Source organism: Paralichthys olivaceus, chromosome 15, assembly GCF_024713975.1.
Source record: "Paralichthys olivaceus isolate ysfri-2021 chromosome 15, ASM2471397v2, whole genome shotgun sequence".
Taxonomy (NCBI): Eukaryota; Metazoa; Chordata; class Actinopteri; order Pleuronectiformes; family Paralichthyidae; genus Paralichthys; species Paralichthys olivaceus.
Window position 1 is genome coordinate 14306069 of NC_091107.1, and position 22821 is coordinate 14328889.

A 22821-nucleotide genomic window follows, 5' to 3' on the forward strand; every position below is an offset into this window, starting at 1 on the left:
TTTCTGTAATACCTTCTGTTTTTCATTTTAATCAACAGCACTGTTCCTCCTTTTTACTTTTCTAAATTTCTTCAACACAATACAGATATGGTGATGCAACATCACTGGTTCCAAGACCTCACTTCCTCAGTTCTTATATTAGATGGTGTTAATGATGATAATGAACATCTTCTCTAGACAAAGATAAAACAGGACACCTACTAATAGAGCAAAACATATGATCGTTTAAAGTTTTCACTTTACTTAGGAGATGGTGCTCTAATCTATCATTTCAAAGAACAATATGAACTGCACAGAAAGTGAATGCAAATACATATATATTTCATTACTGCAAAAATGTATATATTTCTGATCCATTCCTCTGTGATGGAGTAACAACTCAAAACTGTGGTCTTTCTTCAGATACTGAACACTTGAATAAGAGGTTGTGGTATTTCAACAACTGGGAATAGTGGAATGGTCGTGGGCAGTGGTTCTAGAGGAGAGGGGGTCGAAACGCCAGGTATATTTTTAAAGCCCCATGCCTCCAGCATGAACCACTGTGAAACCCCTGGAAAGTAAGTATTGCTCTATTCCCCCACAATGTCTGACATGTTGTATTTTATAAATATGCAGTATTTTAGAATGATGTCAGTGCTCTTAGAGCAAAATAAAGTAAACTAAAAATACCAGATCCAAACTCCCAAGGGCAGGGTTAGATGATTTCAGCAGGTCACCACTGACTGTCAGGCCAACATGTGAAACAAACACTCTCTAAATAAAGATCTGAACTCAAGACACTGTGGTTGTAGAGGTTATAACTGATAGTTCATAATATAAAACTGTCTCACCTTCTATAAAGGACTATTCGTCATAGCTATCGTGTGCAATAAAGAAATAACTGCATACATAACAATGCCAAAAATATATCCAGTGTTGTGTGATAAGAAGCAGCCATGTTTTGTTTTTTTTTATTAAAAAAACGTGTTAGTGTTGGAGAATTTCAATCTTTATTTGATGAAGCAAACCTGAAATATCTTTTTTAAATCTGTGATGGTAAAACCAGTGGAAATCAGAGCGTGCAAACATAATGTCATAAAATGATCCTACATTCACTTTATTGCCTGGGTGTTGCATTGTTTTGCTGGTGTCAGACACAAACTGACATTTGAGTTCACATGACTTCACATGTAATGGGGTCGATCTGCTATAATACACAAACACATGTATGCAGCACACTTGTCTCGCAATAACAATACTCACCCTCAGGGCTGCGAGGTCGATGTCGTCCAGGCTTCGTGTGGGGGCGTTTTCAGACATAGCTGGAAACTTGTAACGTTAGCTAACAAGTTAGCCACTAATTTGACAAGAAGTGTGGAAGAAGATCTGAACTGGGTGTTTGGATAAGCGTGACAGGGCTTATCCTTCGAGAGAAAATAATATATATAAAGCCGATGATGTGCGGAACAACACGGTGGCTCTCAGATAAGCAAACACATCGCAGATAGGAGCCGCCACAGACGCACCCAGCGGGCTAGCTAACGTCAAACTCCGGCTGCAGAGCTGTGATGTCCTCCGCAGTCGCTGAGGAGAAAACCCCGGCGGTGATGTCGGCTCAAAACACGTTCAACTTCCACGAGAGATTTCCACAGACTGTAAACGTCACCGCTAGCATCGGTACCGCTGCTTTTCAATGCAATGCACCTCCACTGTTGTTGAACACCTTGCTGCGTTCATTTTGACGAGGCGCCGCGTCTCCGCTGCTGCACAACATCACAGCGAATGAAAAAATATGAATGACGCGGGAAATAAGATAAGAAACTCTATGAGAAAAGGCTGGTGCACCGCTCAGACGTCCCTGGTCAGGCTGCTTGATTTTTACAGATTGACGACGAGGCAACGCAGTGGTTGTTTTTAAGGAGAACGCAACGTCTGATGTGATGGCGTCCGGGTCCGTCCGCACCAGAACTGTCAGGCTCTCATTATCAGCCCGGAAAAATGTCCTCCCACTGTAGTAATATGGCACAGGTCCCGAAATATTATTATTTCGGCCTCGTTATAAACACGATCCTTTGCGGCTGCAGTTGTCAAACTTGTTACCACGACTTAAATATTCCTCAAATTTCAGCCGGAGCGCAGGGCAACCACCGAGTCAGGTGCGCACGATCGATCTAACGCTAGGCGGCTAGCGAACGGGGCTAAGCTAACCACACTAAACAGTCTCGGTAAACTTTCCTCCTTCATCCATTTTCTCTCGCTGTCAGTCAGTCGCGCCCAGCACTGCCAACCTTCCGGGGGGAAAAACACGCAGGCGGGCGGGCAGTGTTCTCACCAGCCACCGTAACGCACTCGTCAGCCGGGGCCCTCCACTCCCTCAAGTTACGCGTCGCTTTCCTTCACCGGCGTCCACAATCTGAAATAAAACCGTGTTTCTGGTCCAACCCTGCGGGAGACGGTGCAGTTTTTTAAAACTGCAGCTAACAGCCGAACTTGTTATTTCGCCATGTTTTGCTTCCCAAAGTCCTCCCTCCCACTTCCAGCCTTGGTGGAGTCTTGCGGGCTCGAACTGACGATTGGCTGCACACAACACTCCTCAAGTGTTTTCTGCTCTTGGACGACTACGGTGCTTCACCAGGGACAAATTACCTGGAAATGACACTGGACCTCAACATGCACAACTGTTTCTCTCTCTCTGTGTGTGTGTGTGTGTGTGTGTGTGTGTGTGTGTGTGTGTGTGTGTGTGTGTGTGTGTGTGTGTATGTGTGTGTGTGCGTGCGTGTGCGTGTTTGCACTGATTTGGTCTGTAATCCCAACAGCTTTATTGATGACATCATTATTTCTCCATTAAGTCAGATATAATTTATCTCCAGCAGCTGATTATGCCACGATCACATGGGTCGTTTATTGAACATTTCAGCATTCACAAATAAAGCTAATTTTATTTCCTTGTACCCATTTCCTGGATAAAAACATCTTCAGTCTGTATCCATCCAGTCTCGAATACACTCCTAAAATACTTTATTTTTTCCAATAATATACAGATGACAAATAATGTTTGTGGAATATATATTGACAGTGATACATGTGGTTTACAGTTGTGTTTTTGCAGTTGAAGGCAGTTTGATTAAACACACATCTAGACATGGATGTACTGTTTAGGTCTTAGAAATGCCATTATGATTTCCTATGCAAAGTTAGAAGAATTAATGCCATCACAAAAACATACATCCTCATTTTCAAATTCAAACATTACAGTCTCTTTCAATATCTATGTAACATATACCATGTGTTATTGCATAAAGCACAAAAAAGTAAGGTTGTCATTTGGATTTAAATAACCAAACAATGTTGATAAACATGTTAAAATGAAAGTTAAAGCAGACATTCACTTTGAAATTCAATAAAAAAAGTTTATTGAGAAAACAGGAAAAGTAACATTCATTAAAACTACAAGTTGGTCGCGGCTGCATAAGAATATTTATGAATTCTCGACTCTGACAGCTAACCTATACATCAGTAACTCCAAGGTAATAATAACCTAGATCTACAGAAATGCATACACAATTACTCCTTATATGATTTGAATCACATGGTGATTGTTAGGGATAAAAGCTATAATTGAAATATAAGTATTTATTAGTAACATATTGGTAATGCTGACTAGGTGTCACACAAAATTCATGATAGAAACAGTATAAGGTCACTTCTCAGTTTATCGCAGGCATTTCTGCAGAATCTTTCACCTAAGGAAACAATTAAAAGCAATGGTTTTGTGCTTTATCAGAAAATAGAAAATAGTGAGTTTAGGAGCTCAAAGACTCAATATCTTCCAAAGGAGAGGTTGAATAGTTGTGAAACAAATAATGCACCATAACTAATCAGTACTGGTTTTAAAGGCTATTCTGTGAAAGGTGCTTCATGTAGAGTGAGGAGACGTTTGTGTATTCATTCACAGACAGGTCGACACTGAAACCACTGTGGTAATTTGGCAGAAACTCATGGGCATGTCTCAAATGTTTATAAAATATTCTGTACTATTTCACCATCTCAGGCGTTGGTCCAACAGGGTCACACTTCATTCGACTATCCCTCTGATTGTGATGATGTCATGTACATCAATCCATCCACCTTGCATGGGATGGCATCTCCTCAAAAAGTCTTATTATTTACATGTTGCCTATTTTCCGCCTCTCTGCTGCTTTTTCTAAAAACTCCAAAAACTTTACAGAAGCTATGACAAAACTCACTTTGTAAATCCTGTTTTTCTGCATGACGGAGGCATCCTCTTTTGGATGTTATCATAATTTATTTCATGATATTTCCAAATCAGTCAATACAACATTTCAAAAGGAGGCATAAATGCCTGTCTAGATTTACTGCCAATGCTACCTGTGTGTCCAGTGCAAGACTTCTCCATATTCACTCAGTACTTTGTGGCTCAGTAGAAGAAGTTAACAGTTTTAATAGAATAGACATGATACTCTAAAGAAGAAAACCTCAAATTCCTTTCATTTTAAAATATGACTGCTGGTTTAACCAAAGCTATTGCACCATCAATGAATGCCACATCATGTTGCTACTCGGTTACAGTGTTATGGCTAATTAGAATGCACCTAAACAAATATGTAATCATAGCAATAGAATATAGGACAGACATGCAAGGTAGTGTATGGCAGCTGCACACAACATTGTGGTGCTCACATGGAAATAGCTGAAAAATGCAGAGGTCAACTATATCTGTCTCGGCTTTGTGTGTAGGAATGTAGGAAATGTAGGAAATTGTTTTGGACTGCTGAAATCATAGTGAAATGTAAATTCACTTGAAAAACACGACAATCAATCCATCACTCTTTAATTATCTTGTGCTCCTTTTTCTTTCCCTCGTTTCTTCACCTGAGTGTACCACCTCCAGATAGAATATATATCAAAACGATGTTGCCTCTACACAGATCGTCAGCTTTCATTCAACAGATTACTTTCTATTTTCCGGTACATCATCCGGATTTAGCCAGTTATCACTTTTATCAGTGCTCTCCCTTCTCTGCCCTATCCAGTCTTTATTTCAGCTCCAATCCAGTCATCTCTTTATATCCGTCACCATAACAACCACAAATGTTCTGACAGATTTGCTGGCACTGCAGAGAGAGAGAGAGAGGTGAAGTCTCAGAGGGAGAGAGTGAGTGAGAGAGAAAGCGAGAGAGAAAGCGAGAGAGAGCGAGAGCCACCCACCCACCCAAAAACCTTGCACCAATAAATGTACACTATGTTCCCAGATCATGTGAGATGCTGGATTTCCAGTACAACCTTGCAATCCCCATCTGACTCACACATTCATTTATGTGTGTTTTGCATCATTGCCAGCTCTGCAGTTCACATTGCACTGTGTTTAGTTAATAGGCAGACACAGCAATTGTGAAAAAGCTGACCAGCAAAGGTTAATTTACTATTCTAACAGTCTATCAATCATCATTATGCAATACATTTTAGTGGTTATGCTCAAATTCGCTCATCATCAGTCAAAAACATCTGTGATAAACAAATACATTGTCTTAAGTTGTCTTGTGAAGTGCAGGTGCTGTAACTGCAATGGTGGACTGACTGAGAGGTGAGCTGAGACTACAAGGAGGAATGTATGTTACAGCCCGCCCTGTAACTGTTAGTGTAGTGATCTGACCGGAGCTGAGTCATGGTTATGTCCACAGCCCCACAGGAGCCATGCCCTCCTTAGTGCCCAGCGGAGGCAGCAGGTTCTCCTCACACAGGTACCTCAACGGGAAGTGGACCAGCAGCCCTCGCACAGCCTTCAGCTCCTCCGCGGCCTGCTCGGGGTCTGTGTCACAGAGGGGTGCTGTGCAGGAGTACTCCTTCAGCTCTCGCATGCTGTGGACAGTGTTGTGGGGCAGGCATTTGAAGACCTGTGTCACGTCAGGACAAAGGAGAGGAAAGAAAAAAGTGAAATTACACTGTCTGGAAGAAATGGTTTCAAGGTCATGATTCTGGATAATCTTTGGTTTAATGATTACCTTGTCGTAAATGGTGGCATTTAGCTTAGAAGATGCATTCCATACCAAGAAGAAGAACTCATCACTGATCGGATCATTTATGTTGATACTGGGGTCTGCAGAAGCTCCAACAAGAACACTGGGCAGGAGAAGTAAAAGCAGACAAAAGTTCTTTTGCAAAAATTTTACCTTTGTAATTTTTTCATAAGGAGTTATTACTAGTTTTGCCCAAAATTTTCATATGATGATTTGCTGGTAAACCAGAAAATAAACATTTTGTAGCTGTTACTTCCCAGTGCAAAAACAAGGCAAGGCTCTGTGCTGTTCATGACATACAGGTAGGTAATATACTCACTTTAAAGCTTGATTATGTCCAGAGGTAGTAGCCATTAATGAGCATACATAAAGTGCTAGAATGGAGTGCATACCTCTGCCAAGGCCTAACAGTCTCCTTATGAAAACACATTTATATTCACTTTATCCAGGTTTTTATTTGGATCTGCACACACACTCATAAAGATCATTTGATTATTCTCTGAAAAATCAATTCAAATATTGAAAAATGCCCAATATCACAATGTACACTGTAGTACAACAAAATGGATCCACACCAAAATGCAATGGGTTCTTCCCTGAACCAAACCACACTTTTTTCCCCACCAAATTTCATGGAAATCCCTCCTGCAGCTTTTGCACAGTCCTGCTAACATGAAATAAATAACACAACCTCCTTGGCAGACTTATAACACATGAAGTTGCATATTTCGTCCTGACCTGAAACACTCTTTACGCAGAGCCAGTGTGAGGGGTCCTGCCTGATACTCCTCCCCTCCCATGATGGATGGGACTCTCTCTTCATCCTCCACAAACACTGCCAACTCACTGTCTCGACTGCCCAGCATGCTGCGGTCGTTGATGTTGGCCGATCCTGGAACACAAGGTGTGCAAGCATTCACAATCTGTCCTTTCTGAGGCATTGCTCTTGTCAAAGCAGCATTAAACTTATTTAATTAAATCACTATCACAACAGAAAAAAAGGATTCTTCAGAACGAGTATTGGTTTTCAGGATTTCACTAGTTCAGCTCTTTGTATTGTGTATGTGTATTGTTCAGAAATGGATGTGAAATTAAATGTTACAGGCTTATAATCTAGATAATATGAAACGCGGTGATGAGAGTGAACTGCATCAGTGATATATGGTTACAAACAGTAACACTGGATTACACGCATGCACCGCAATTTGAAATTAGAAAATGACACTGCTTAATTGGAGAATGTACATAAATAATTATTGCTGAAGAAATGAAGACCACAATAAATAACAATCTAAGGGATTAAAACATTAAAACTTTTATTTCTCCTAACTATTTATTCTCATAAATACATGCCCATATATATGTTTGATTGCATATTATTATACTAACAAAGTTAAATTTACCAACTTTATCAAAAAGGTTTATGAAAATAAAGCTACATTAACTCACTCACACTAAAGCTTCACAGCTGCACTGAGAGCCATGAAAACATTACCATACATCTTAATAATGACTCAAGGTAATGATAATGTGCCTTTGAATAAGTCTATGCCGGGGGTGACTCACCGATGATATAGCAGCGGTCGTCAGCGATGAGGGTCTTGCTGTGAACGTAGATGAGCTCTGTGACGAGTGACTGGCAGAGCTGGGAATGTGTTCTCAGGCCACAGACTGTGATGTACTCCGTCCACTTGTCTTCAACTGGGGGAGCAAACCACACTGACGTTATTGACCAGAAGAAAGTTTTAAAAGATACAGTGAAGATTTACCATAAGACAATCTCATACAGGAACGTTGACTGTTAAAAGTGGATGTTTAAAGAAGTAAAGGATGGAAGTAAAGACTGATGGGCAGATACCTAGAACCAGAAGCTTCAGTTTAAAGAAGCAGCGCGAGGAGACAGAAAGAGACCCGTGTTAAAAAGGAAGTAGGAAACATTTGTGAACGTAGCTGGATTTTTGAATTGAAATCAGAGACACAACAGAAAACTCACTTTCACTGAGCCTCGACAGGATGGAGTGTTCCCCTCGACATAAGGTCCTAGGACATTAAAACAGCATTAAAATAATTACACAGCATAGGCCAATAATACAACATACATCATAACAATTCACAAAAGACTTGGAAATCTGATGGATGAATGCAAAAAGTTAGATTCTAATAATAATACTCTCAGTAGAGTAGAGAAATCCCCTTATGAAACCACATTTAAATTCACTATATCCACATTTCACACATTCATTCACACAGTCCCTAACACATGTCGGATTTTTTTATCCAGATCCATGAAAAGTCCTGATTCAGCCCCTGATCCGGATCTGCACCAAAATGTAACGAGCTATATCATGGGACATTTTCTAATTTCACATTTTCAGTTTGGGTAAACACTCTGACAGTTGCCAGTTTATTAGGTACAGCTATAGCTAAAACTAATGCAATCTTATATAACACTCCTGCAGAAACTACTCTGTTGCTATAGCTGTTTTTGAGATACACTCATGAAAAGGACCTGTCATTTCACTACCACTCTTCATGACAGGAGATGTCTCTCACTCCAATGAAAGCTCGGAGGTTGTGTTTTTCCGGTGGTTGCTGGAGGTAACTGTGCTTGTTCTGGTTTGTGGGCTGAATGTACAATGATAATTGGAGGAAAAGGCTCTCACCTGTAAGTGAAGTGCAGAATGGCTTGGATGGCATTTCCACCACCCACGTTTACGTCTCCCTCAAATCCAGGAAACAGAGGAATCACGACGAACACTCTGTACTTCTTCTGTTCTCTGTCGTAACACACAATAAATGTATGTAATTTACCGTTAATACATAATGTTTGTTTCACTCCCATTTCTATCTTATTTATTCATTTAACTTTTTCAGTCAGTTGAAATGCTGACAGATTTCTGTGCTTGGTTTAACATGTCTTAATACACCTTAAGCACAGATTTCATGAAAAGCTGCTTTGTAACTTTAAACGTTCAAGAATGTGTTGATAAAAAAAAATGGAATCCATTGCCACATGAATATGGCCAGTACGCTCCACACAGACCTGTGCGCACGCAGAATCCGATTCACGATTGCATCGCCGATCCCGTTATGGATGGTCTTCCCGTCCGCACAGCTGATGAAAAACTGGTTCTGAGGGCAGAGCAGAGGCAGATGGTGGCTTGGTATGAGGTGAGAGCTAAAACAGGTAGGTAGCTGGCAAGGAAGGGAGCGAGCTATGACGCCCTTCAGACTCATGCGACCTCATGATCAGACACAGATTGGCCACAGAATCTCTCACTAACATGTCAATTGTAAGTGAGTAAGGATTACAGGTTGAAAATTTAAAAATGTATATTTCAAATGTGTTAAACTGTGTTATTTGTTGTTTGATGTATCTCTGCCAACACAAGGAAGAATTTGGAAGTACAACACAGACGGCAATAATTTGTATTTTTACACAATGACATGTAAAATAAATCATAAAAAAATATATATATATATTCCTGCATTACCTCGATGTAGATGTAGTGCTCACTGTTCTCGATGGTGTGGATGTAGGCGTTCAAAATAGAGTTCTCACAAGTTCCAGCTGACCATCGGTCAACAGAGCGCAACACCTGAGAAATGACATGAAAAAACAAACACACTCTCACTGACACTGGATACACTGTGTACAACCATGTCAAGAAAGCCCTTACATGTTTATCATGACGCCACCAGTGTTTTTTTCCTTAGCACCGCACAATGCAATCACGCAAAAATAATTTTGAACATCCAAATATTGGTAAAAATTTACTAGATGAGACTAGATGGATTACCATGAAACTCATAGCTATCTATTCCCTCAATATGCACTTTTATCATTGAGACCCCTGAATTATTCCCTGGAAAAATGGTGAAAAAAGAAACGTGAAAAAAGAAAATCCTGCATCCGCCACCTGATTTGAATCCAAACCAAACAATTTCACTTCATCCTTCCACCAAGTTTCATGGAAATCTGTTTTGTTGTGTTTATGTTATCTTGCTTAGAGACAAACGAACGTGAAAACATAACCTCCTTGGTGGAGGTAAACAGGCATATTGAAACTGCCACATTCATGTTTGAGGTTGTGATGCAATGAGATATCTCTTTAGATTCATCTGCTAAAAAAAAAAAAAAAAAAGGGAGAAACCCTGTGGCAGCCTGACTAACTGCCTCAGAAACCTGAGAAAGAGCACAATAAAACCTGATCTGAAAACTACAATAAGAGCTGGGGCTACTCAAAGAATAATGGATCTTGATGAAAAAAATTAACATTGTTCAGAGAAGAGATTTGTGTGTGTGTGTGTGTGTGTGTGTGTGTGTGTGTGTGTGTGTGTGTGTGTGTGTGTGTGTGTGTGTGTGTGTGTGTTTGTGTGTGTTTGTGTGTGTGTGTGTGTGTGTGTGTGTGTGTGTGTGTGTGTGTAATTTGGTGCAGATCCAAATAGAAATCTTGATCCAGTGAATTTGAATGTGGTTTCATAAGGGGACTGTTGGGCCTTGGCAGACGTTTGCTCTCCCTGAGTAGTTTTGGTTGTGGTTTTATGTTGCAGTATCTGTGATGATGTCCAAGGTAAATTTCCCACTGGGATAATAAAGTCTATATGTTATATTACCTCAGCTATAATCATTCTGTCCTCTAGTGGCCGAAAACTGATTCATGCCTCTTTGTAAAGTTGTAGCATCTGTTCTGTTCTTCAGACTTTTGAGTTGCTAATGTTTCCCCCACATCTGGACCACAACTCCCATGAAGCATATAAGATGCGTACACTTGTTCTCCCAGTCCTTTCAAGTGCATGTGTGTTTTCTGTGGCTTTACTTAACAGGATAAACATGCTGGAAGTGATTCTGTTCCACAGGCTTTACCCTTGTTCCTCCCATCTGCCACTGCAACAAAAAACTCTGAATGCTTTAAGCTGCATTTCAAACACCAGAACAGTGTCTCATTGTTGTACTGTAAATAAATCCCTGTGATTTTCCTCCTGGATCTGACCGGGTGTCACACCATGGAAAATGGAGGGTAGAAGCCAGCAGGGAACTTCAATCTCTTGCTTGTCTACAAAAATTAAAGTCATTTCACTAATTTCTCTACCTTAATATGGAGATGATCAGCAGCATGGTTTAAACCGCTTTAAAGGTCCCAGTGGTCCCAGTCTGGTTTGTGTGACACAAAAGTATCTTTCCCACACAATCCAAAATATAGATGTTCTGCTTGTTTCCTGTGTTATCATGGATCGAGGGTTGGTTTTCTGTGCAAGACAATGCAGTGTTTTTACAACTTGCCACTGTTCCCCTGTAGGAATGAAACTTCTGATGAAAAGAAAGTCTGGATTTATCTTGTTTGAACAGTGTTTGTACAGGAGACTGAAGGCAGATAACTAACCTGATAGTGTGAGAAGTCTAAAGTAGAGGTGGTTCTTTTGTACAAACCAACCTTTGTTTGTCTCTTTTGAACATTTGTTAATGAAATTAATGAAAATTACAGCAACATTATCAAATAATAATAACTCCTTCTGCAGGAGATGACCCATAAATTAGGTACAATTCACATGATCATACCTAAAGTGATTGTAAGACTTATACAACCATTTTTGTCGACTCCATCTGGGATTCATGTGTGTGTGATAAAAAAAATATATACCTGCACTTTGGCTTTCTTAGAGCCGGGCACAGTGAAGGAGAGTGAGTCAGCAGTGCATTGAGACTTGGGAAGAAGGTATGGGTAGAAGTTGTCCTTGTACTTGTTTTTGAAGATCTAGAGGAGACAAAGCCATATGTCGCTAAGCATACCAGAGTGGGAATATTATAAAACAGTCTACAAATTTTCTTTAGCTCAATTTTATCAATTCAATATTTAGATATTTTACTATTTTTACTTTGTTTACATCTCTGAATAACCGCTTGTAATTAGTAGTGAACAAGACTTTTTAACGATACAGTATCTTAGATATCAAATTATGAGGATGTTTACAACATTATAATAAGATATAGATTAAAACTAAGACAATAAGAAACGGGTAGCTTTAAAAAGACAGATTTACCTTGGTGAAGTTCCAGCGCTGGATGAAGTGGCGGGAAACATCCCTGGCAGCTCTGCCATGAATAACTGCAGACAGATCTCGCCACGGCATGCGTGGAATTTGAGTACGGTCGATGTTATCTGAGAAAGTAAAGAGAAGATTCTGAGGCTCTCGGTCTGTTTACATGTGTGGGTGTGATGCTGCAGGAGATTAGGTGACGCACCTTCAAATGGTCTGTCCAGCTGGACCCAGTCTTTCTTGATAAAGTTGCTGTAGTCTTTGCCGAGCCACAGTTTAGTGTTGCCGGTCAGACTGTCAGTTTCCTGCACTCCTTGATTATCTGGTTCGGAGGGTTTTGGACCATCAACCTCGCCATTGTCCTGGTTAAAAGAGACATTTGTTAGCATCTTCATGAACTATTTTTAACATATGAATGCTTCATTAGAGGCAATCAACAAGCTACGTAAGAGTTTCAACACATTCTTACGTCTGTATTTCCCTTTGCCTCCTCCTCAGTTACACTGATGGATGCATCTGTCAAACCCAGGTCAGTCAGCCGGTACTGGCTGTCATCCCACCTCCCAAAGGCCAAGTCAATCCCCCCGATGAAGGCTACCGTTTGGTCAATGGAGACCATCTTTTCATGGTGGGCCCACAGGAACACCACAGATGACACATGATCAGGATGTCTCATTACCTGGTGGATGTAAAAGGGGCACGATTGAGGTTAAAAACATGAGATGAGGCCTATGGTAATTGTGTTTCCATTCTCTGTGTGTCAAATTATGCAGAGAGGCAACAGACCTTGATGTTTGGGTGCATATTCATGAGAGTCCTCTTGCTGTGCTCACTATTGATGCCGAGTGCGAGCTCCACCTCTTTGTACAAAAGAACACACACTTTGACCCCTTGTTCCTGCGGGAAAAGGTTCAAAGAGACTTGACGCCATGAAACAATCAGGTAATGTTAAACTTAAATACTTGAAAAGAGGAGATGGAGGCGGAGAGAATCCTTACTGCTTTGCGTTTGAGGACCTCATCCAGGCGCCAGTAGTTTTCAGTCGCTGGTCTCTTCAGGAACACTTCAGGGCTGAGCCTGAGAGAATAAAATGAGAGAAAATTTCTACATTATGCACATTAGAACTACACTTAATCTGTAGCTCAAATATTTGAAGTCTTTATTTTGAAAACCAAACTCTATTCACTGACACTCACCACCAATCTGTGATGAAGATTTCCTCCTTGGCTTGTTCCAGAGCATCAGCCAGGTCGGCAAAGAACCCGCTTCCATTCACGTACCTTCAAACGACATGGGTAAACTGACAAGTTTAGCAAACCAGGATAAAAACCGAAGACATACAGTTGTAAATCTACTGTCGACTACATGTCTGACCATTTAGTGAGTGTGTTCTCGCGCGGTGGAGCAAAACCGTTGAAGCGTTGAACTTTGAGATAGTCACTGGATTCTGCCAGCCGGTTGATTTCGTGACTCCACCAATGAGCTTGTCGATAACTGCTGCATTTGATGACCAGAGACCTGAAAGAAACAAACAATTTGTGAAACACAACCACAACACAATCCCAGACACATAAGGGCCATTTTGTGTCAAATCATCACCCTTTTGGGCTGCGGCGACCTATGGAACGTTCATGTGGTTTAACTTTTTGGACCATATGTCCCTTTATATAGGTCACAGAAAAGTGGTTGCCATTTCGTTTTGAAGCTCAGTTCCATATTTATCTGAACAGTATGCTGCTGTCTCCAATTTCATTACGAGTGACTATTACAGTTCAAGTTGAACTCACCAAAGTGAATTTATAATGTCATAAAAACCTCCAGAGTTTGTTCTTTGGTTTTTGGGTTGTTGCTGAGATATTATGTATTTATCTGAAGTAGTATCACATCACTAATTCTTTACAATGTTGTTAAATGTTTTCAGTGATCAGCTAATGATCAGGTACATGCAAAATACCAACATACTACTGTTAATGGGTTCCTAGGCCATGGGATAGCCGATGTGTGGAATCATAGTTTATGAGTTAAATGTTAAATAGCATAAATCTGAGTACAAACACACAGCTGAACCTACCGAGTGAAGTTCTCAATGCAGACCCCATATCTAGTGTCTGTGTAAGCACGGCCGACCTTCACTTTGAACTCTGGGTCGAACAGCAACACGAAGTTGATGTAGCTGTTGTCCCGGTTCATGTACATCATGAAGGAGTCTTTCACAACCAGCCAGCGGCGCGACCAGCGGAAGCAGAATTGATGGTGGCCGATGCAGTTCAGGCCTTGGATGCGGTGACCCCCTGACCTCTTGAAGATGGGTCCCTCCCTGGGAGAAGTTGACAAGATGTTGCACAATGAACCTCTCTCATGACCATAATCATTTGTTTGGTATTTAACACTTGAATCTCAACAAATTTGCTTACAAGCCTTTAGGTCCAAGATCAGTGACAAAAGACAGTGCACCGACAGAGAGGAACTCCAGCTGGAATAAAAACAAGACATTGTAAAAAAGCTGCATGACATCCATTCTGCATGTGTGTTATGTATATTTGTGTTTCATAGCGTTTACCATGCTGTGATCATTCCGACAAAACGTGTTCTCTAGCAGTCCATTAAGATATTCCTCAAGATATTTCTGAAATAGACAAGGAGATAAATAAATGATCAAATCTTGAAAAGCAACTTGACACACTCAGTCAGAAGCTGCTTTCAGACAGGGACTTAACTTTGGACATTTTCCTGAAATTTTCCTGCTAGCCCCCAAATAAAATGTCTGAGAGCCCATGTAAGAAAATAGCAAACAAACAGAATCCAAATATCAGGCTTAAAAAGAGTCACCATTCACATAGATGACACCAAAAATGATGTCAAATTAGAAAGACATGGGATTCAAGAGCTTTTGGTGATAAGGGTCTACGACAGTGTCAATGCAGTATAAATAAAATGATTTCCACAGCAGAATGTATACGGTGTATAACGTGTGGGTCTGTGATCTTACTTAAAAATCTTATAAAATTTGACATTTTTTGTTGAGTACGTTCATCTGAATACAATTCCAATTTTTTGGGGGGAAATAATATGAATAATACTGTTAGTCAAGAAAAAACTTAAATGCAATAGAATAGAATATGAGATTACTATGATGTCAGTTGATCAGTTGAAAAAATCATAAATGAACAGCCTGAGGGAAGGTGACTCAAGCTGCACTCAACATAACAATAAAAGCCCTTATCTCATATCTTTATATGAGATCATCAATCTTCCTCTTTAGATACAAGTACATTTTAAAATCTATGGTTAGCAATTTGTCTGAGCATTTTCAGTTCGAAGTAGACACTGTATCTAACTGGTTTGTTTAATACCATTTTGCTGGAGGTCCTCCTGGTTCGTTCAGTCCCGTGCAGGCTGGGCATTTCCTCTGACATGGCTCTCAGCTGCTGCCGCTCCTTTGCAAATCTGGGATGTTTGAATATTCAAAACAATCAGAGCATGAGAGATAAGTCAATAAAAACTCAAACTCAACCCATCACTCAGATTTTGAAACAGCACGTCTCTCAGAGCGAGAGGTTGATTTGCTTGATTGTGATAAACGGATGTGGGCACCAACCTTCCCAGAGGCAGTAAGCTAATCATCATCTTGTGTTTGTAAAGGTCTCGATGCAGCTCCTGGAAGTGCTTGTACTTCCTCTTTACTGTCCAGTGGAAATGGCCGTGTGTCAGCCGCACAGTGTACAGGGTGCCTACACGGACCTGGAGGGGCATTTTTGAAAATGATGAAAATCAAATACTGAAGAAAACACAATGACGATAAATTACTTGAGAGTCCTATTTTCAACTGCATTTGTTAGTTAGTAGGATCACGCAAAAATCTATTGAACTCAATTCCTTGAGATTTGGGGAGATGTTGGAAATAGCCTGAGGAAGCTGTGGCAGGACAAAGTGTAAAATGGCAGGTCCCAACAGTCAAGATAATAAATTCAGGTGCAACATACAACTTTACCACTAGATGTCACTCAATTCTACACTCTGAACCTTTAAGTTTACAACACTAATTGTTACTCCACGAGTGACCAAGAGTCACAAATGACTGTTTGAGTAAACTTTTTGAATTTCATCATTTTTCATCTTTCTCATCAGTACACTTCCCTGCTGAAAATAATACATTTCCGTTTTCCTTGACATACATGTGTTTGGATAGTAGGAAGAAAATCAGAGCATGATGATAATCAGCCACGGAGATAATATACAAACTGACTGAGACATCCATATATTTAAGCTGTTAAAAATAACTATACAGTTTTAGTTTGTGCAAAATGCAACATATGAGTCCCTGGGTCTTTCCTAGTTAATACACGGTTACACTCACACACGTGCATTTTAAATCCATTGAATTGCAAATGCAGATGTGTCAAAGCTGGAAAATGGGCTCCAAGTAAGCCAGCTGTTTGTGGGATGAGTCTCTGATGGCTCCAGGAAAACTCCACAGTAAATTCAGCCACCCCCTTCCTCTCATACCCTTAACACTTCACTCACCTGTTCAACTCTCACATTGCATCTACACTCCACTTAAGAGCAACCGGTCATATAATCTACAGCCTACCTCTCCTTCTGAACAACAGCAGACTAATACAACAGCTCCGAGCTCTGAACGCCCACACAGGACTTCAACAGCCACCCAACACACAGTGACAGCTGACTGATAAGACTTGAAACAAGCTGCTCAATAGTTTAGCAGCAGATTTTCATCTGCAGTTTTACTCTCATATATTTTATATTACACCATGTTATTATGGTAATACACAGTCTGGTCTGAGATGTTAAGAAATTATCACGGTTCGAGATGGTTCTAAAGTAAAAAAGATACATGTGTTTGCTTTGATTTTTAAGTTCATCTAAACCTTAAAATACTTGTATCCTTTCAACAACCACCAAAAGAAAAACAACTGTTTCTGTATAAAAAAAATACCTTTGAGCGAGTAGTGTATTTCTCTGTGTTGTCCACTTTGCATGTAATAGGAATACCAGGCATTAGGTATGGCACACCCGCCTCCTTTATATCCGGAAGACGATGTACCACCAGGAAAGGACGGCCGTCTGTGGAAGATTAACATTTTAATAAAACTATTTTGACACTAGATGTTAGGCAGCTCGTGTGATGTGTTTCTTACCACCGCTGGACATTAGGCCGTCCAACTCATCTGGACTCAGGTTGTGGCCATCGTGCGAGAAGCGTCTTCTGCCCAGGTTTTGTATCACCGAGCTCAGGGCCTCGGGCTCGATCACTTCCTCTGGACTGGCCATCGCACAGCTGGTGCAGTTGGCAGCTTTCCTGGTGCACAAACAAGATAAGAAGGCAGATTGACATTTAGAAGTTGTGCACCTTCTCACCACTAAGCATACATAAGGTGAACTAAACTGGCATGCATGAGAAAACATTAGTACTGATCAAACAAATGTGGATCTGAGACCAAACTCTATATACACACCATAAACCTGGCATTCATGTACTTTTAGGTGATTCAGTCAAAGCTCAGGTCAACACATTGAAAGTCTGTTTTTTTTCCTTTTATGAAAACCATTCAAAGTTACAGTGTGTAGAATTTTGTATCTAGTGGTGAAGTTGCATGTTGCAGCTGAACACCCCTCACCTCACCCTCCCCTTCCAAACATGAAAAAGAACCTGTGGTAGCTTCAGTTGTCATAAAAACAACTAAATATAAAGGACCTTTTCTGGGATAAAGAAAACTACAATTCATATAATTTATATGAAACAAACTAGTGAAAACATCATGAGGATTATTCTACATTAAATTTCTGCCAATAGATTCCTTTCACCTAAATCTTACACACTGGACCTTTAATCGCTTCGACACAGCTCTATAAATGGCTTCATAATGTCTCATTACGAATTAATTTCAGTTATTGCTAATGTAGGGCTGCTAGAAACTTTCATCAATATTTCAGGTCTTTCACAATTTTAAAGTTAATGTGAGTTTTTCTACTATGAGTGAACTAAATGGCTATAGAGTAATTGGTGTGGTACATCTATTAAATAGTATATTCTATATATGTATCAACAGCATGCAAAAGTTGCAGTAGTGTTTGTAAAAGTAGCAACAGAGGCAGCAGCAGTCCCAGTCCCACTCGTTCTACTATGACAACAGCTAACAGTAACAATAGCAACAGCCTCATGAGTCATATAAGATGTATTTTAGGAGCAGCAGCAGCAGCAGCAGCAGCAGCACTAAGGCAATAATGCAGCAGCAGCATTCTTAACATTAGCAGTCACAGGCATCATACAACATAACTCTGTCTGCAGATGAACTTCAAGCTTCTGGAGAAAACAACCTGATCATACAAACAAGAGCTTTGAGTCAAACTAATCCTCAGGGAGAGTGAGGTAACATCCTCATACAGGAAGAGGCATTCAAGTACGACTCAGTAGCACCGACAGTGAGAGACTACAAAATGTTCTCAGAAGCACAGTTAAAGTGACAAAAGTAAAGGGTCTGAATGCAGCATCGGCATCTCGTGGTGTTTACCTGCTGGTCAGCTCATCGACACTGTGAAATACAAGAAGCCTAGATCACAGCTACTGGTGACAGAGGGTGCGTGTGAACCCTTTTGTGTAGCGTGTGGGTAGATGTCTTTGAATGGTTGAGTGTTTCCTAGGAAACGAGGAAATGGGGTGGGTGTGTGTGTGTGTGTGTGTGTGTGTGTGTGTGTGTGTGTGGAGGAAGGTGATCCATTGAAATGACTTCATTGAAATGACTCAGTACTTTAAGGCAGCAATAGATTCAGTTCATATTTGATTTCCATAATGTTCATTGTTGTGCTTCAGCTAACATCTATTCTTTTCAACTGTTTAGTACAAACTCATTTTCGTACCGATTGCTTAGATTATCCAGAATTATATAATAATGAACTGTATATACACCAATGCTACCTGCCATTTCATAATGATGAAATCAGGACATCATTTATACCATATAATGACGAATGATTGGATAATCTAAATAAGATGAATATGCTCTAATATTATTGGCTGCAAAGGTTTACATATAAATACACTACAAAACATGTAATTAAATATTACTTTTATTACTTTTTTGATGTATTTTCTATTCTCATTTTTTTGTAATACTTTAAATTTGCATCTAGCTTTATAAAGAGCGCATGACTGCTGTTATATAAACAATGGAAATTTGTATTCCTTTCAATGAAATGATGATTTTCTTTCGATTCATAGAAGCTTCAGATGGTGTCTACAATCGGGATAGGATACAGTGATACCTCAAAACATGTTATGGAATGAGGGCCTGTCCAGAGTGTTCTGATTTAGTTACAGCGGTCACTGCTCTTTAAAATAAAACCATTTCAGGATGGAAATGAGTTTCCATGATTTACTAAAGAACTTTATTTATTCCCATTAGGGCCGATCCTCGCTACGTGTTGCTGTGATTCCAGAGAAAAGAACAAGTTACCTCATGTTTTTCGACTGTGTTTATTTAACCGATGTCCGTGAAATTTTTTTGAGGTGTGAATTGTGACCAAAGAAAAAACGGGAGGGGGAGACGGGAATTTCTTTTCTCTTTCTATAATACAGGAAGGGTGTATAGGGTGTTTTTCAAAATTGTCCTTGATTTCTCAGAGATTATTTCATGGAAAATCAGGCATGTTTAGGGGAATGATGTCTACGAGTGTGTGTAATGTGGTGTAGATCCAAATTCCAGATCTACTGAATTGAAATGATGTTTGATAAGGGATCTGTTGGGCCTTGGTGGAGGTGTGCACTTTGCTCAGTGTCATTCAAGTATTTTAATTGCTATTTCCATTTGACATTTTTTCAGAGCTATTTCTGCACTTTTTCTATCCATCTATCATCCATCCATCCTTAAGTTGCTGTAGTTCTGTGCGCTTAGAATCCTAGATCATATTTGAATCAACCATGTAGGCAGAAATTTGAATCATGTCAATGAACTTCCCTCCCAACTGTTAGTTGAGATGGATATGGTTTTCCAGATGAGCTCTTAGTTCTGTCTTTTTCTTCCTTGCCAATAAGCATCCATTATGTGCTTATAGTAATAATACATTGTGTGCTTGAATAGAGAGTTAGAAAGAGAAACTTGACACCAGCTGCAATGTTTTTTTTACGTAAAGTGCTGACACTCATGATGATGAAACTCAGGCTATGGTGTGTACGCCCGCACATCAATGTCAGATGTTGTTTCAGGTAAAACAGAGCACCTCCATGCAACACTCTTGAAACATTAAGTAGAATAGGTCAGAGGTAAAACAAGGCTCTTCAGGTTGGTAAAGTTACTCTTTACTCTTTTTTTGTGTTCCCATGTGTCCAACCATCATAAAGCAGACAGGAGAGATTGTCGGCTAAACAACAGACAAGTCATGTACTATCTCTCCCCCCCTCTTTATAAAACACTGGACAAAGTAAAGAGCAGCTTCAGCCATGGACTCATTCCACCAGGAGGTCATCCCTGCCAACTGACATCACACTTTTCAACTCATCTACCTCCACCTCCGCCTGTGATCACTGAACTGGACTAAATGTATCACATCATTGTGTTCCTGTGTGATGTTTGTGTTCACATATGATGCATAACTAGGGGTCTATCCCTCTTCACCTGATATTCACATTTGTTTTAGTTTAGTTATTGTGTGTCGAGAAAGCAATATATAAATGATATTGTGCAACCACAGCTGTTTATCAATCCTTGAATCTTGTTTGTCATACTCTGCTCATAAGGAGGAGTTTAAAACCACAACCTTCAATCAGGGAACAAAAATCTCTTTTTAAACTTAAAAGAAACAACATTTTAAGATTTATCATGAACATTTTTTACATTGAGTGATATGAAATCTATCTCTGACCAAAATTGTCCAGCCCTGCTATTCATCCATCCGCCTCTAGCATAGATAGACAGCAGGATACAACTTAAACGTTAACTTTCAACACAATAACACAAATCTTAATGTTCACATTTTCCATTTGATTTTTCAGGAGAATCTATCTGATCTTTCAGAAACAACACACATGCACAGGACCTTTGAGAGCACGCTGGGTGAAACACAGGGTGTGACAGTGACGTGAACACTGAAAGGACAGGGTCTGAGTGTTGAACAAAACTTCCCACAATGACTAAAACAACACTGCTGACTCAACTCTTCCCCGAGCCGCGTGGTCCAACGACACATTACTCCTTTAAAACTCCTCCACGTCGACTGAAAATAACTCCGCTTCCTCGCAGAGTCACAGACACAAGTCGAGAGGGGATTTGAGGAAACGAAAGGTGCAGGTTTGAGGTTGGATTTTCAGAGCTGATGAGAGTTTGGACGTGGAGGAGGGTGTTTGTACGTGGTGCTGCGGCTCCATCAGACCCTCTCAGGTATACACGCGATCTGAATGAGCTTCTTTCCCACGCCACCGTTAAATCCACGTTCACTCCGGATTTCAAATGTAACTGTGGACGGTGGGAATGCTCAGCACTAAGTTTTGTCGTCCCCACCCATTCGCCTGGTTTCCTACAGCGCCACATTCCACCAGGAAAACTACACCTCGATCAAACCGGGACAGACACCAAGCTGCGTAAACAGTGTTTACACCACAGGGACCGTATATAAGATATAAACACATGTGACCGAGTGGTGTGAGTGTGTGATGTATATAAATGAGCATCTGGACGATCTGCAGTCGGTAAAGCTGCGACACACACACACACACGCATGCACGCACACACACACAAGCAGGAGTGGAATATTACGAGTCCAAGCTTGGCCTACAACCATACTCACTCTGTTTAAATGCAACCCCGGCTCGGCTCGGCTCAGATGTTCCACATGCGACACAACAAGGTGAACACACACTCAGGCTACAGCTGATCGTTCATCGTATTCCACAGTGTTTCTGAATCAGAGTCTCCAGTAGGTGATGCAAATCAAGTCCCTCCCATTGGTGCCTGCAGGACTGAAGCGAGGAGATCCTAAAGTGATGGCAGCTTTTTCCACAATCAGTATTTGTTTTATATTTTACACATGCAAGTGTATATATATATATATATATATATATATATGAACCAAAAAGCAGAAGAGAGGAGTTAAAGGGATAGTTCACCCAAAAATGACACCCCAGGAGCAGTATAGAAGCATGTTATGGGTTTTTTCTGTTGTTTTTTACGTTTGCAAAACTGTTTGTATTTGACTGCAACACTGTTTACCCCTGAAACACCAACAGTGTTTTGTGGACTTTTCACCCACCCCCTCCATCATCATAGTGGTGACTAGATAATTATTGATTTTTCTGGTGAACTATCCCTTTACAGGCAGGGATTTGGCTGCAACGTGAGAGAGACCGTGCACAAGTTGTGATTGGGTGCCTTCAGGTACACACACACACGCACACACACAGGAATGTAGCCTTTATGGACGGTGAGGACAGGACATGTGGTATTCACTTGTGTTTTACAAACTTCAACGTCAGTCGCACAAAATATCGCGAGATTTCCGGTTAAAATGTTCTGCATGAGACCCAAAGGTAAAATACCTGTGAAATGTTGTGTTCACAACTCCTAATGAATTTCTCTCTTTCATGAAAGTACTGAAACACAGCATATGTATGGCACAGACACGTACAGTACTAGAATAGAATAGAATAAATACAAAGACACAAGATATAACACATTTCATACACATTGCATACTATACATGCAGACATAACAAAGTAGTAGTAGTATATTTATAAATATGTGATTGTTACACA

The 22821-nt window shown here is 40.3% G+C and overlaps 2 protein-coding genes across 21 annotated transcripts in view; both read right to left on the reverse strand.

The window, feature by feature from the left end:
• mink1 (misshapen-like kinase 1) overlaps positions 1-2599 on the reverse strand; it is a 30597-nt gene extending 27998 nt beyond the window's left edge. For 14 of the 19 annotated variants that reach the window (XM_069510165.1, XM_069510167.1, XM_020085783.2 and 11 more), the window contains exon 1: positions 1243-2583. In XM_069510165.1, the coding sequence (XP_069366266.1) occupies positions 1243-1299 (57 nt within the window). In that variant the 5' untranslated portion in view covers positions 1300-2583. Of the gene's footprint in view, positions 1-1242 lie in introns of all 19 variants that reach the window. The other 5 variants (XM_069510173.1, XM_069510171.1, XM_069510170.1 and 2 more) reach the window with 1 other exon arrangement.
• Positions 2600-2980: 381 nt separating this feature from the next.
• On the reverse strand, positions 2981-21996 carry pld2 (phospholipase D2). Of its 2 annotated transcripts, none has more exons than XM_069510174.1 (24): positions 21858-21996; positions 17216-17376; positions 17014-17141; positions 15655-15797; positions 15410-15503; positions 14617-14682; positions 14471-14529; positions 14128-14373; positions 13431-13574; positions 13253-13336; positions 13055-13133; positions 12843-12953; positions 12526-12735; positions 12262-12418; positions 12060-12178; positions 11660-11773; positions 9512-9616; positions 9061-9149; positions 8681-8794; positions 8011-8057; positions 7584-7718; positions 6756-6909; positions 6003-6120; positions 2981-5894 (listed from the first exon to the last, which is right to left on the reverse strand). In XM_069510174.1, the coding sequence occupies exons 2-24, from the start codon at positions 17346-17348 to the stop codon at positions 5670-5672; spliced, it is 2874 nt and encodes a 957-aa protein (XP_069366275.1). In that variant the 5' UTR covers positions 17349-17376; positions 21858-21996; the 3' UTR covers positions 2981-5669. The 2 variants fall into 2 exon arrangements, with proteins under 2 accessions (XP_069366275.1, XP_069366276.1); XM_069510175.1 differs by lacking the exon at positions 21858-21996 and adding an exon at positions 18590-18714.
• Between the last annotated feature and the right edge of the window lie 825 nt (positions 21997-22821).

Bases quoted from the DNA above. Each gene is read 5' to 3' on its own strand.
- pld2 (XM_069510174.1), bottom strand. From the start codon at position 17,348: ATGGCCAGTCCAGAGGAAGTGATCGAGCCCGAGGCCCTGAGCTCGGTG. The intron at 14,530-14,616 runs GTAAACGCTATG...TTTTTATTCCAG, and splicing joins GTCGGAATGATCACAGCATG to CTGGAGTTCCTCTCTGTCGG. The intron at 14,374-14,470 runs GTAAGCAAATTT...AACTTCTCCCAG, and splicing joins GATCTTGGACCTAAAGGCTT to GGAGGGACCCATCTTCAAGA.